Source organism: Pelodiscus sinensis, chromosome 5 (genome assembly GCF_049634645.1).
Source record: "Pelodiscus sinensis isolate JC-2024 chromosome 5, ASM4963464v1, whole genome shotgun sequence".
Lineage (NCBI taxonomy): Eukaryota > Metazoa > Chordata > Testudines > Trionychidae > Pelodiscus > Pelodiscus sinensis.
Genome location: NC_134715.1, coordinates 65,975,291 through 65,989,857, shown reverse-complemented (window position 1 = coordinate 65,989,857; position 14,567 = coordinate 65,975,291). Strand labels below are relative to the sequence as shown.

At 43.1% G+C, this 14,567-nt stretch overlaps 1 protein-coding gene across 9 annotated transcripts in view; it reads left to right on the top strand.

Moving 5' to 3' along the window:
- NEK1 (NIMA related kinase 1) overlaps positions 1-14,567 on the top strand; it is a 141,222-nt gene that overhangs the window by 95,974 nt on the left and 30,681 nt on the right. For 7 of the 9 annotated variants that reach the window (XM_025185930.2, XM_006111682.4, XM_006111679.4 and 4 more), the window contains 6 exons: positions 3,503-3,568; positions 3,664-3,889; positions 6,583-6,735; positions 9,543-9,722; positions 10,778-10,898; positions 12,190-12,293. In XM_025185930.2, coding sequence (XP_025041715.2) covers positions 3,503-3,568; positions 3,664-3,889; positions 6,583-6,735; positions 9,543-9,722; positions 10,778-10,898; positions 12,190-12,293 — 850 coding nt within the window. The remainder of the gene's footprint in view (positions 1-3,502; positions 3,569-3,663; positions 3,890-6,582; positions 6,736-9,542; positions 9,723-10,777; positions 10,899-12,189; positions 12,294-14,567) is intronic. The other 2 variants (XM_006111681.4, XM_075931131.1) reach the window with 2 other exon arrangements.

Genomic DNA, 14,567 nt, shown 5'->3' with positions numbered 1-14,567 from the left:
CTTTCCTGTTCAAGGACCGCCTGTTTCCTTTCTGCCAGGCCTGGGAATCCATTACCCCGGACTATTGGGTCCTGGAAAAGTTAGAAGGGGGGCCCTCAAGTGTTCACGAAATGTATGGCCGTTGTGGCCGCTGCACTGAGAAAGCAGGGTGTCCAGGTGTTCCCTTACCAGGACGACTGGCTCCTTCAAGACTCTTCTTCAGATCAGCTGCTCTAGTGCAAGACCTTTTTCACAAGCTGGGGCTGCTCTTGAATGTGACCAAGTCAACCGTGCTTCCCACCCAGGTCATAGAGTTTTTGGGGGCTTACCTGGACTCAGTGTCGGCCATGGCCTCCCTTCCCAGATCCCACTTCCTGGTGCTCAAAGTTGTTGTCCAGGATATGCCAGGGTTCCCGATGACCATGGCCAGATTTTGCATGCACTCCAGCCTTCGCATGCGTCCACTACAGTTGCAGCTTGTGCAGGTTCACAACCCGTCTGCACTCTTGGGACAATCTCGTGACAGTTCCACCTGAGGTAGTGCGTTCTTTAGACTGCTGACCTAAGAGGAGGCGCGGTTTGCACTGGAGTCCCATTCTCCAGACTTCCGCTGACCCTCTGGTTAGTGATGGTCGCATCCGACACTGGTTAGGGGCCTCTCCTTGGAGACATGCGGACCCAAGGTATGTAACCAAAGGATGACTTCTCCCTGCATATCAATGTCAGGGAGCTGCAGGCAGTCTGCCTCACCTGTGTGGCCTTTCTCCCTCAGCTAAGGGACAAAACGGTCCTTTCTGACAGTATGTCAGTGGTCACCTATATCAACAGGCAGGGTGGGGCCTGCTCCCCTCTCCTCTGTCAGGAAGCTCTTCAGCTCTGTGAGCTATGCATAGGAGTGGATATTCACCCAGTTGCCTCCTATCTCCCGGGGTCCCAGAATATTCTGGCGGATCAACTGCGCAGGTCCTTCACCAGCCATGTGTGGTCCCTCAGAGGGGATGTAGCAGATCTCCAAGTTTTCTGCAAGTGAGGGTTTCCCCTTCTGGACCTGTTTGCCACCAGGCAGAACAGAAAGTACCTAAGGTTCTGTTCCCTCATGAGGCTGGGGTGGGGCTTCCAGGGAGACGTGCTCCTTGCCCTCTAGTCCCAGGGTCTATTTTATGCCTTCCCACCTTTCCCGCTGGTCCACAAGGTGCTCCTGCGTGTTTGGAAATTCAGGGTGCCCCTGATCCTCATTGTGCCAGCGTGGCCCAGGCAGCATGTTCATGTTTCTCTTGAGTCTGTCCTGCGAGAGGCCAGTCACTCTCCCATTGGACCTGGAATGCATCACGCAGGACTTTGGCAGACTTGGTCATCCGAACCTGTGACCCTTGCACCTAATGGCATGGAAGCTCCATGGCTGACAGTGGCAGTGTTTGGAGCGGGTGCAGGAGGTCTTGCTTGGGAGTAGGAAACCTTCCACAAGGGCCACTCACCGAGCTAAGTAGAAGTGCTTCTCTGAGCTGTCCAGAAGAGGGGGTATCATCCATGGAGGTCCAGATCCTGCTGGTCCTGGACTAACTCCTGGATCTTACATTATAGGGGTTATCTTCCTCCTCAGTTAGGGTACACCTGACAGCCATCTCCACTTTCCACTTGGGCTCCCGGGGCAAGACTCTCTTCACAGATCCCATGGTACATAGGTTTCTGAAAGGCTTTCTCTGCATGTCCATCAGCCCATCCCCTAATGGGACTTCAGCCTGGTCCTGTCCAAACTCATGGGGCCTTCCTTTGAGCCCCGGCAACATGCTCGCTGCTGCACCTTTCTTGGAAGGTGTTTTCCTGGTGGCTGTCACATCAGCCAGGTGTGTGTCCAAGTTGAGGGCTCTCAGCTCGGACCCCCATACACACTTTTCTTTATGGCTAAGATCAGATTACACCCCCACCCGCATTCCTTCTGAAGGTGGTGTCTCGCTTTCATGTGTCCCAAGATATTTTCCTCCCAGTTTTTTACCCCAAACTCCATGCTTCAGGTAAGGAACAGCTGGTGTTACACACTTTAGATGTTAGGAGAGTTTTAGTTTTTTATTTGGAAAGAACAAAGCTCTTCTGTAAGTTCTCAAAGCTCTTTCTAGCAATTGCAGAGAAGCTGCAGGGGCAGCTGGTCTCTGAGCTGAGGATTTCTTCATTGATTACGTCTTGTATCAAGGAGTATTGGGCCCAGGTCTCTTCTACAGCATTTGTGGCCCGGGTGCCTATCGTGGACATCTCCAGGGCTGTCTCATGGTCTTCGGTCCACACTTTTGCCAGTCATTATGCGCTGGATCATCAAGCGAGGGAGGACGCAGCCTGAGTGGGGGGGGGGGGGGGCTGTCGTCCAGTCAGTTGAAGGTTAGAACTCTGACCCTGCCTCCTTGGGTTTCTGCTTTGGAGTCACCTATGTGGAAGGAACATGAGCAATCTCTTGAAGAAGAAAAAATGGTTACTTACCTTCGTAACTGTTGTTCTTCGAGATGTGTTACTCATGTCCATTCCAAATTCAGCTCACCTCCACTTCAAAGTAGTCCAGTAAGGAGGAATTGAGGGTGGTACAGAGCCAGCAGGGGTATATGTTAGCTGATATACCGGCGCCAGTCAGGGGGGGCTCCCCTGCTGGCCCAACAGGTACTGCTAAGGAAAAAAACTTTTGATGACGTGGTGCACACTTACATGGAATGGAAGGTACATAACCTTTTTTTTATTTCACAGATTAAAATTGCTGCTTAATATTTCTAATAGCAAAACCTTTCAAATACTTAAGCTCCTGTATACATTTCTGTATGACTTAAAATTTAAAAATACTTGCTAAAAATCTCAATGTAGCCATAAATAAGGGGCCACCATAAATTGGTTTTATATAGCTGCCAATGTAATAGCTTTTGTATTTTTTGAAATAATCATTGATCCATTTTTTTTCTCATTCTGCTTGATCTGATTGGCTACTTCTGATAAAACTGATTACTTTGTGCTCAGATATTGAGATGTTTCTTTCTTTCTTCTTCCTACTCAAATTCAAGCACTTCCTAGCCTCTCTACATTTATTTGTAATGAAGATTTTATAGCTTCCCATCCCTTTTTCTTTTTGTGTTGGAGTACCTTAACTCTGACCTCATCCTTCTTCTGTTCTTTCAGGAGTCACTCAACCTTAAATTAAGGCATGGATGTGAGTGTTCATACATAATATGCTACTTGATCTCCCCTAGTTTATGCTCTGATCCTTTTTAATGTCTGCTTACACAGACTCATTTAAAAAAACCAAAACTATTAACTTCCAGGTATAGAATGTTTCCAAGACAAATTTGTCCTTGAAATTCTCAGAGGCAAGCTACATAACAGAATTATCGTACAAGAATTAAGAGTCAAAATTTATCAATGGAGAAATGTTTAAAGAGGCTTAGCCCAGTACAGACTATAAATATTTAGCCCAGTACAGACTATAAATATTTTAAAGATATTTTTCTGACTTGCTTCCTTTTATTTAATTGCATGCTTCCTGTTTCTAAAGGATGAAAATGCAACTGCTATCCAGGAAACCTCAGAGGAAACAAAAAAGGTGGATCTTGCTATGCAAGTAAGTCCAGTTACATTTGGTTTTATTCAGTTTTCCTGTTGCTTTCCATTCTGAATTTAGAATAATTTAACAGTTCTGTTTTTGCCCTTTTTCAGAATAAAAGAGAAATACTAAGAAGATTGAATCAAAATCTTAAAACACAGGAAGATGTAAAAGGAATAAAGGAGCTAAACAACACCTGTCAGACAGTTGTGGCTGAAGAGAGTAAAGAAGAAGAATATCCACTTCTAGTAGAGCGTAAGAAATGGGAGGTGGCAGCGGCTGAATTGGTGATTCCTCTTGCACAGCTAACTATGGAGGAGTCATTCTCAGGGACAGAAAGTAAGCAAGCTTTCTGCTTTGCCTACTTGAGCATTTCCACTCTTAGTGCTCTTAGTTATGTCTCTTTCACTATTTACATGATTACTCTGCGCCTCAGTTCACATCCTTCAGAAATACTTGAATATGGATATGTTCTATTTTCTTTTAGCATCATCTGGACTTCTCAGTAGCAACTCCATTCACACTTCCGCCCTGTCCAGATTTGATTTCACAAGACCACAGCCAATTGCTTCACCCAAACCTCACCTCCCTGCACTTGACATCATGTTTATTGCACGACTGAACCATGAAGAATAGGTCTGATCAAAACAAGTTTGACAAATCTTGCCAGGTAGAAGAAAGTGGAGACACTTTGCTTGTTGAGTGTCCATGTAGAATCTTTCTTTGTCCTGGTCTTCTCTGCAGTCTATCTTTGAGTATCTGCGCCACCTAATACGTTAAGGTATGGCGCGCTCATCTGTAAAGGTTGACTTGGCAGTCATCTTGGCCTTCTACCTTGCAGTGCAGAGGAGATCAGTGTTCGCCCAGAAGATTATGATTAGATTTCTCAAGGGCCTGGAAAGCATCTCCCCTCAGATTCATGAACTGATTTTTCCTATGGAACTTAAACCTGGTCTTGTCAAAGCTCATGGGGTTTCCCTTTGAGCTGCTAGCATCCTGTTCCACATAGCTTCTCTCTTGAAAAGTCACTTTCCTCATGGTGATCATCTCCACCAGAAGGCTCTTTGAGATCAAACCCCTGTAGTCAGAATTCCATTATGTAGGGGCCTTCAAGGACAAGATCCAGGTGTGCCCCCATCCAGCTTTCCTGCCAAAGGTGGTGATGTAACTTCACAACAAAAGAACATTTTTTCTTCTGGTTTTTCACTGAAACCTTGTGACCACTGAGGAGCATTGACTCCATACAATAAGCAGATCCCTAGCCTTTTGTATCAAGAGGACTAAACCATTCTGCATGCCCAAGCAATTCTTTGTTGCAGTAGGAGAAAGGAGGAGAGGGGCTGCCCATGTCATCCCAAAGAATCTCATCCTGTATAACTGCCTGTCTTGGGGCTTGCTGCAAGGAGGTAAAGGCTCAGCTTCTAGCTATTGATTGCTTATTCCACAAGAGCTCCAGCTTTCTCAGCAGCATTTCTTTCAATAGCACCAGTCCAAGACATCTGGAGAGCCACAACATGGTCATCAGTCCATGCCCTCATATGCCATTATGTCACCACCCAAAAAGCACATGATGATGGTGTCAGAAGGGTGGTGTTGCTGTCAGCACATCTATGAACTCTGAGTCCATCTGCAAGGGTACTATCTGAGTCATCTAGCATGGAATGGATGTGAGCAAGCACTAGAAGAAGAAAAAACAGTTACTAACCTTTTGAAAACGATCATTCTTCGAGATATGTTGCTTATGTCCATTCCATAACCCCATTCTCCTACCTCTCTGCCAGAGTTATTGGCAAGAAGGAACTGAGATGGTTCCGAGCTGCCAGATACTACTAAGGGAAAATCTCTGGCAATTGTGCATACAGCCATGCACACATATCCAACTTGGAATGGACATGAGCAACACATCTTAAAGAAAAACAGCTGCAAAAGGTAGTAATCTTTTTTTCTCTCATAGATGTATGCCGTTTCAAAAGGACTAGAAGATGTAATGGAAGAGGTTTTTCAGTTTAATCTATTACCTTTTCATGTTGAATCCTTTCTTGGTTTAAGCTTGATAAAGTTCCTAATATTGTTGATCAAGCCTAATACTCTTAAATTCTGTTTCATCCATACCTAATGATCTATGAAAGTTGGAGCTCCTCTTCTCTTTAGAGCCAAAAGATAAAGTGCAGGACTGCTGTTCAAGGAGTGTGATACAAAATTCTCTGCTTTTAAGCAAGCCTAAAATGGGAGGCTCAGTGTCTCTTTGCAGAAGAGTCTTTCAAATATTTTTTTTAATTAACTCAGTTTATCTACTTTTCTTCATTGTATTAGGTGCATTCTCCTCAAAATTGGCTTCAAATATAATACTTACAGTGAAAGCTTTGTTATCTGGCACGCTGTTGAGTGGAAAACTTGATATCTGGCATTGCCCCCAGCCACAGTACCACTTTGTCTTAAGGCACGCACCTGACTCCTGCCTGTTCAGCTGGCTATTGTGGGGTTTCTGATAGCTGGCTGATGTTGTCACCAGGCTCTTCCTTCACCCTCAGCCTGCCTTGAGCTGCGGGGAGCTAGATCTGTTGGTAGGGGGCAAGGTCAGAAAGGTAATCTTTATCTTTTTACTCAGTTAACTGGCAACCCCTATTCCCTATGAGTATTGGATAACAAAGCTTTCAGTGTGTGTATAAAAAACATAACATATTTGGAGAGTTTGAGGGCTTAAGAGGCAACAGCCTTCTTTCCTAAGCCCATCCCTATTCCTTCCTTCAAAAAAAGCTGGCACGTATAGCAAAATAAGGGTAAGAAATGTTCCATTTGTCTCTTCTTTCCCCAAGCCAGTTCTTAGTATTGAGTCCAGATTTGCAGAAGTCAGTTGAGAAGTTTATGAAAATTTCCCTTTCTTCATGGCTTCTGACTTTCATATAGAAGCAGGGATTTCTCTTGCAGTTGCATGTGTTGAAAATAAAAAGCAATAGATAGAGTTGTCCCTTGATTTTATTGGATTCTGAACAAAGATGATAAACATATTTGTTCTTCATGATTTCCACTAGGGCAGACAATGGGGGAGATAATTAAACTAGATGTCTGTGAACCCCAGAGGAAAGTTTGGGTCAAAAACCCTACTGATTCAGTGCTGAAGATACTGGGAGAAGCAGAGTTACAGCCACAAACTGGATTACTTGAGGAAATAAATATCACAAATGGTAAGTGGGAATTGGGGGTTGACTGAACTGCAGGGTTAGAAAATGACCTTGCGTAGGGCTTATGAGAATTCATGTTTTTTCCTGTTTACCACAATATAATGTAACGATTTGGACAGTTATTCTTTGAGTGATGGTCCCTATTGCATTTCACTGAGCGTTCACATACATCTGGAGTCAGAAAATTTGACAATAGTGTCCAATGGTTCACACACACAGCCTGGTTCACCTTCTGCTTCTGTCCAGTGTAATAAATGGTGGGGCAGATGGACTGTGTCTGTTCATTCTCTACAGTGCATGGTCTGAATCTCAAGTTTCAGTGGCCTTGTTTCTGATGTACTTATAAAAGATAGTGGTAAATGGTGATTTTAAATAACAATTGTACTAGTTTTGTTTTCTTTTTAGTTTTGAAAGGTAGTGGTAGGTAGATTTGCGAGTTTCCATCCATGCTTCTCCCTGCCTACCCATTTATGAGAACTGTACTGCCCAGAATTTTGGGCTTCAAACTCTGTGCCACTTGTCGATGATCCTTCTTGGTCAGTGGTAACCACCAACACTGTATGTCTACAGCCTGGGAGATGATCATATTCATGTCCAGGTAGAGTATTTCGCTAGTCCTTCCCTAACCGCACATGAGAAGACTGGACACTTCATCACGAGAAGCATCTAATGAAACTCACCATAAGACCACATTCAGATCGAAACTAGGGGCACCCCCATACAGTGGCCTGTTCAGCAAGGAGTGTGCTTTCCACTACTGTTGCTGATGCAAGGGGCAACGGAACCACCTCCATGGACCTCGGGGCAGACTTAGCTGGGAGATAAGGAAGCACTCATATAAGCATGGGACTGAGTCTTCCTCCAAATCAAAGTGTGCAGCCCTTAGTGGAATACACATTTCCAAGAAATTCCAGTTACAGATGAAATAACTGTCACTTATATTTTAGATAGGATCTTAACTATCAAGAAAATAAATGAACTATTCAGCAGAATTCTTTTCAGCAGCTTTTGGTCAATATGCACCATTTGATTTTATGCTGAAGACTCCTCCTTAGCAATAGAAATTTATTCTGTCCCTATTTATTTTTTCCCTTCCATCTTCTCCCTCATTCCTGCTCTCCTATATCAGTTGTGACAAATACAAAGAAATTAAATTAAACTCAGTAAATGTTTAAGCGATGTTTAAAAAGGGCTGTGAAAGGGGGAAAACTTAAGTTTATTGAAGCAAATATGAAGTTGTTTCAATGATATTTAATATCTGGAACTATGGGGTTTTGTTTTTTCTGTTTCAATGGATAGCCTCAATTGGCTAAATAAAAATATATTATTTAGGGCTGTTGCTTGTTAACCATAAAGAATTAGAAGTCTGGCAAAGTAGAAAAGTTTGGACAAAAGAGGAGTCATTCTTTAAAACCAGAATCTTGGTGCACTTATGTTTTAATATTGGATAAATGTAATGAGCTTCTCCCCTATTAATCCTAGTACAGGTTGAAACTCTCTAAACCAGGACTCCCTGGTCTGGCAACCATGGTCTAGAAGGACCATGGATGTTACTTGGACCAGGGAGTCCCGATGCAGGACCAGAAGCAGGAGCCCTGCAGGGGCTGGGAGCCCAGCCTTAGGAGTCCAGCTGAGCTAGTGGCAGATTGGTAGCGGGCTCCGATGGGGCAGAGATCTGCCAGCCTCATCAATGAGGCAGTAGTCAGCCATGGTGGGGTTGGGACTCCCAGCGGCAGGACCGTGGTCTGCTCAGCAGGGTTGGCAAGTCAGGAGCCCAGCATGACAGCAGGCTGCTGGTGGGGCAGTGAGGTGGTGGAAGGGAGTGGACCTGGTGTAGAGGCAGGTAGTTGCCAGGAGGGCCCAGTCTGGAGGGCCAGAAATGATCCCTCCATGTCTTGCAAAATCCCTCATTCGGGACTAGTCAGGTCCTGAGGGTGCCAGAATAGGGAGGGTCCGACCTGTACTTTCTCTCATAGGGTTAATATAGTTTCCTTGTGTTGTTTGGCTTTTTATTTTAATTTTCTTCCAATGCTTCCAGTGATTCAACATCAAATATTAGTTTCTTCTCTTGTGGTTCTCCACTGACCAGGCAGAGCAAGACGAATCACAGTAATTACATTGGGATTTTCAAGTCTTAAATGTAATCCTGTGCTCTAAAATTGTGTTTTTAACTTTTTGCAATGGTAAACTGGTGTACCAAGGTAATACAAGTTTACTAAACCTTAAGAATTGGTATTTGGCAACAATTAACTTGTCTTGCAGTTGTGTTGGGTACATGATTGTGTAGCAGTAGAAATTCTCATTTAATCAAGTAAGAAAAGTTCCTTCCGCTTAATATTAAGGCACATAAATAATAATCTCATTTTACAGAAGTCATTTGAAATAATGTCAGTTTTGTGTCTTCTATTATCTGTTTCCATTCTTTTCAGGAATATGTATATTCTCAAACTTTGTACTCATACAGTTCCTTAACATAGGTAAAAAGACTTATTCAGTAAAACTTGAAATTCTGTAAAATGGTATAGAGATGTAAGAAATGCAAGACAGTTATTCTGTTTATGGTCAGATGCAATGTTTTGTTTTCCTTGCAATTACGAAAATAGTAATAAATAAACCAGTAACTATTTTTAAAGTATAGAAGATTGACCTTTCTTCATGATTTTTAGAAAAGTTTGTAAATATGGTCTTTTCTCTACTCTTAGTGTAGGTAGTTTCTTATGTTTTAAAAGGCTTATAAGTTCTACAGTTTACCCTTTATCATTACCAAAACAGAAAAATTTACTCTTAAAATTGCACTATTTGATGTATAGAAGTTCCTGAAGAAGATACTCAACACTTAACAGTAAAAGAGATCAGTGAAGTTAAAATTGCTTCTTGTATTGAAAAGAAATCTTCTGCTCTAGTTGGTATCAGAGAATCTGAAAGGACAATAATGGAGTCACAAACCTTTGACGCCACTCAAGTGTCGTGCAGGCCTGATGTGCTGGATGGTATGATTTTATTATTAATTCTAAAAATGAGTCTTAATTAGTAAGGAATTAAAAATAATGTATTTGATTCTTTTAAAATAATTGCCAAAACTTTTATGTATACCAATAAATTAGTATGTCATATTATACTTCTAGTATATTAAATGCTAAAAACTTGTAGGCTTTTTTAAATTGAAGTTCTGTGGATAGAATTAAGAAAATGCTGTGTTTTCCTTGATCTCTCCTTATTATCAGTTGTGGGTTGGGCACTCTAGCACTGCTGAGGTCTGGGAGCCTGCTGGAAAACAGTGCCTTTTGGAGCTATAAAAGTGCCTTCTGTGTATATCCAAGTCACTGAACCTCCAAGACTGTAACCATTTAAGTAGGGCTGTCAAGTGATTAAAAAATGTAATGGCAATTAATCGCACGATTAAAAAATTTAATCACGATTAATCGTGCGATTAATCACGTGTGCCTCCCCTTTGAAACGTGTTGATCACAGGTGTTAATGCTGCACTGCTCCTTTGAAGTGCTGCTGTGGCGCTTCAAAGGGACAGTGCAGCGTGGAAGCCAGGGTCAGCTGGGGACTCCCCAGCTGATCCTGGGCTCCACTGCCTCCAGGTTCTGGGGAAATGCTGTGCAGAGCCCGGGATCAGCTGGGGAGTCCCCAGCTGACCCTGGGTTCCAGGGCTGTCCCTTTAAAACACTGCCTCCACGCACATTTCAAAGGTGCACATTTCAAAGGGAACTCCCCAGCTGATCCCAGGCTCCGTGTGGCATTTCCCCAAAACCCGGGGGCAGTCCCCAGCTGATCCCGGGCTCCACGTTGCACTGCCCTTTTGAAGAGCCACAGTGGCACTTCAAAGGGGCAGCGCAGCATTAATGCCTGTAATTAACACATTAAGTTTTTTAATGTGTTAATCCTGAGCGGCATTAATCACAGGTGCTAACGCATGTCAATTGACAGTCCTACTGTTAAGACAAGAAATATTTTTGTGAACTTTATTTCCTTTGTTTAAGCATCTGATGGTGATGCTCTGTAGTTGTGATCTTGTTTTTATTTATTTTTAATTTAGATGATTTGGAAGAAGAAATGTTGGAAGAATCTGAAAAAAATAAAAAATATAAAACTGATCAGCTTCCCAGCACTGTTCATGATGTGTGGGTTAAAGAAAGGGAAGCAATAGCTGTGAAGGAGTGAGTAATAATTTTTCACTTTTTTTCCTTGGGCAGTTTGAAGAGCCATTCACAACAATAGCTGGGTTTTTTTGGTCTAATGCTTTAGATATTTCACTTCATTAAAATGCTAGACTTGGCTTTAACTCAGATACTTATGATTGTCTTGTTAACTGTGGGGATGTCTATAGGGGGATAAAAAGCCCCATGACTGGCTCACATCATCTGATTCTGGTTCTGAGGCTCAAAAATTGCCATGTAAACATTTAGCCATGGGCTAGAGCTTGAACTATGGGAGGCTATGAGGGTGAAAGTTAGAGATGTTAAAAAGTGGTTATTTAAGTAACCAGGTTACACTCTCCAGGCTCTATAACAGGGCTACTCAACATGCAACCCGTTGGTTTGCAGTGAGGTTTGGGTTTACGCAGGGTTCAACACACAGCCTGCAGGTGGAAGCCAAAACAAAAAAGTAGTCCATATAATGGTCTCTGTTGATATGTGTTTTAGTTGTTAAATTTCTGGACTGACATTGCTCATTAAAAGCTCTGTCAAATGGGTGGAAATCAGGTAAATATTGCATGTTATTAATATCAGCAGAACTGACTTGAATGGGGCCTGCGTGTTTTGTAGTCTTGCCTTAAACTTTGTATTCATGCCTATCAGTGTGAAAGAAGCTTTTTGCATATGTATTTGCATGTACATGCAACCACACTTAAGTTGCAGCCCTCGTATCATTGTGCTTCCCAGGGCTTCCAAAGTTGAGTAGTCTGGCTCTATAGTAAAAAGCTTATATTTCAGAGCCTAGAGCGCAGCCAGCTCCCTGGGCATGGAGCCAATTGGCTCCACTCCTGGGGAGCTGGCTGTGCTGCAAGGTCTGCAGTATATGCTTTTTACTGCAGTGCCTTCTGCGAGGGGCTGCAGCTGACTACTGTCTCCTGGCCCTGCTCCCAGAGTGCTTGCTGCTGCCTTGCACTACTGCCCCTGAATCAGAAGCAGCAGTGTGTGGGGAGCAAGCAGCTCGGTGGGAGCCAACTTTTAAGCCAGCTGTATGTGACCACCAGCTCCCTCCTCTGGGAGACAGCAGGGTGGAGGGGAGGAATATAGATAACTGTCTACACGCCAACATCCCTGACTGATACGGTAACCAATAAGCTTGTTGGCTAACCGTTTGAATAGTTATACTATTACATACCTAGTGGAGGTTTCCAGAGCCTGAGCTGATCTGACTCAATTGCACCCATGTAGTGGGGCCTGTATGCCTACGTAGACATTCCCTGTAGATAAATTGCAATAGAGTGATTTTAAATTGCAGATCACAGGAAGATACTGCCCAGAAAGATGATAGTGGTGATGAAGTAGCTTCACAGAGAGCACAGCCACATAATGAGCAGCCACCACATGATGAAACTTCTATTGGTCAGTAAGCAAAATTTATTATTCGTAATTAGTAGCATTGATTATATATGGCTATTATCTCTTGAATCCAGAAGTTAAATCTGTTGGCTCCTATTGCCACACTGACACTATGTAGTTCTAGAAAGTTTGTGAAGGGATTTTGCTGATATAAAATAGCCAAATCTTGCCTTTCCAATCAACAAACTTTTTCTTCCCAAAATGGTGCAATTGTTTTTCTTTTAAGAAAATACTTGATCTGATTTGATCATTGTATATTACAAATTAATAAAAAGCACTCTTGATCTAAAGCTAGAAATAGATATTTATCTTTAGAGAATTACTACTAATTTCAGGTATTGCTATCTGATTATAACTTTCCTTCTCTGTAGTTGCTAGAAGAATTTCTTCTTCAAGAGCTCTCTGCTGATATATGGAAACAGACTCTAGCTTTCATGTTGAAGTGGCTATCAGTCTGTGATCATGATAGCTCTGTTACTGTAATGCAGATCAAGACTCTTAGGGTTTGTGTTTCCTTTGTCCAACTAGTTTGAAAATCTCAAGCACCTTTCTCTCTTATTGGGATTTGCTGCAGGTCATCTTTCGTTAGGTTTTTTATTGGTGTAAATCTGACACCAAAATTTGAAGAATAGCAAATGAACAGGAAAAGGACTTCAGCTGCAAGTGACTTAAAGAAATTGGAGCAGGAGAGACGTATAGATCACTGAGGAATGTTCAGTATCATTACATGTAAAAACTAAATCCTAACAAAGAGGAAGAAACACTTAAGACCTGAATCGGAAGCAATTGTTTCCATTTTGAAACAACTCCCTGCTCCTCCAGGCAGTTCTGCTGCAGTGTGCCGGACTTCTGACCCCTCCAGGCATCCCAACTGGGGTGTGCTGAGCAGCCTTGCTATGGCACGCTGAGCTCCCAACCCCACCAGGCAGCCCCGCTGGGGCACTTCTGAATTCTCAGCTTGGGGATGTAAGTTCTTGGCCCCACTGGCAGTTTGCTGCCAGCAGCTCACAACCCTGATAGTCTATAGGGCTCCTAGGCATAGCGCTCCACCAGGATTCTCTGGTCCTGGAACATCCATGGTCGTGCCAGGCCATGGATGTTGTCGGACCAGAGAGTCCTGGTTTACAGAGGTTCAACCTGTATTACTTTGGGAAATGCCTCCATCTAATGGGGTTTGACCTTGTGCACTCAGTACCACCATGTTGATCTGAGGTGGAATTGTATATGTCCCCACTGTGACAACAGGGGCAGCTGTGCTACAGAGGAATGTTCAGCACTTGATAATCATATCATTTTCTTGCTCTGGGCATCCCTCTGAGGAGAACAGGTTGAATTTGCAGACAAGGCTTCATGAGCCACATTATTGAAGACTGTCCATAGTATCACTTGGATGCTCTTACACAACCCCTATACCTGCCTAAGGCCATCCATTTTTGAGAGGTGACTTTCTGGATCTGGATTTCTAGTGTTAAGGTGGTAGGTATGTATATTCTTCCACTATGCTTTGGCATTCGGAAAGGGGAATCTTCTGTTGTAGGTTATTTCAGCAGAAACTAGTAAACTCTTAGGGAGAATTGGAGGTCTGTTTCTGTTGCATTTTTAAAACAAACATTAACCAGAGAAAAATAAACCCTCAAAAGTCTTCAGGGTTTTTTGGATTTGTTTTGGGGTTTTTTTGTGGGGGGGAGAGGGAGATACAGTTAACATAGAATCATAGAATAATAGGACTGGAAGGGACCTCAAGAGGTCATCGAGTCCAGCCCCCCGCCCTCAAGGCAGGACCAAGCTCCACCTACACCATCCCTGACAGATGTCTATCTAACCTGTTCTTAAATATCTCCAGAGAGGGAGATTCCACCACCTCCCTTGGCAATTTATTCCAATATTTGACCACCCTGACAGTTAGGAATTTTTTCCTAATGTCCAATCTAAACCTCCCCTGCTGCACTTTAAGCCCATTACTCCTTGTCCTGTCCTCAGAAACCAAGAGGAAGAAATTTTCTCCTTCCTCCTTGTGACACCCTTTTAGATATTTGAAAACCGCTATCATGTCCCCCCTTAATCTTCTTTTTTCCAAACTAAACAAGCCCAGTTCATGAAGCCTGGCTTCATAGGTCATGTTCTCTAGACCTTTAATCATTCTTGTCGCTCTTCTCTGTACCCTTTCCAATTTCTCCACATCTTTCTTGAAATGTGGCGCCCAGAACTGGACACAGTACTCCAGCTGAGGCCTAACTAGTGCAGAGTAGAGCGGCAGAATGACTTCACGAGTTTTGC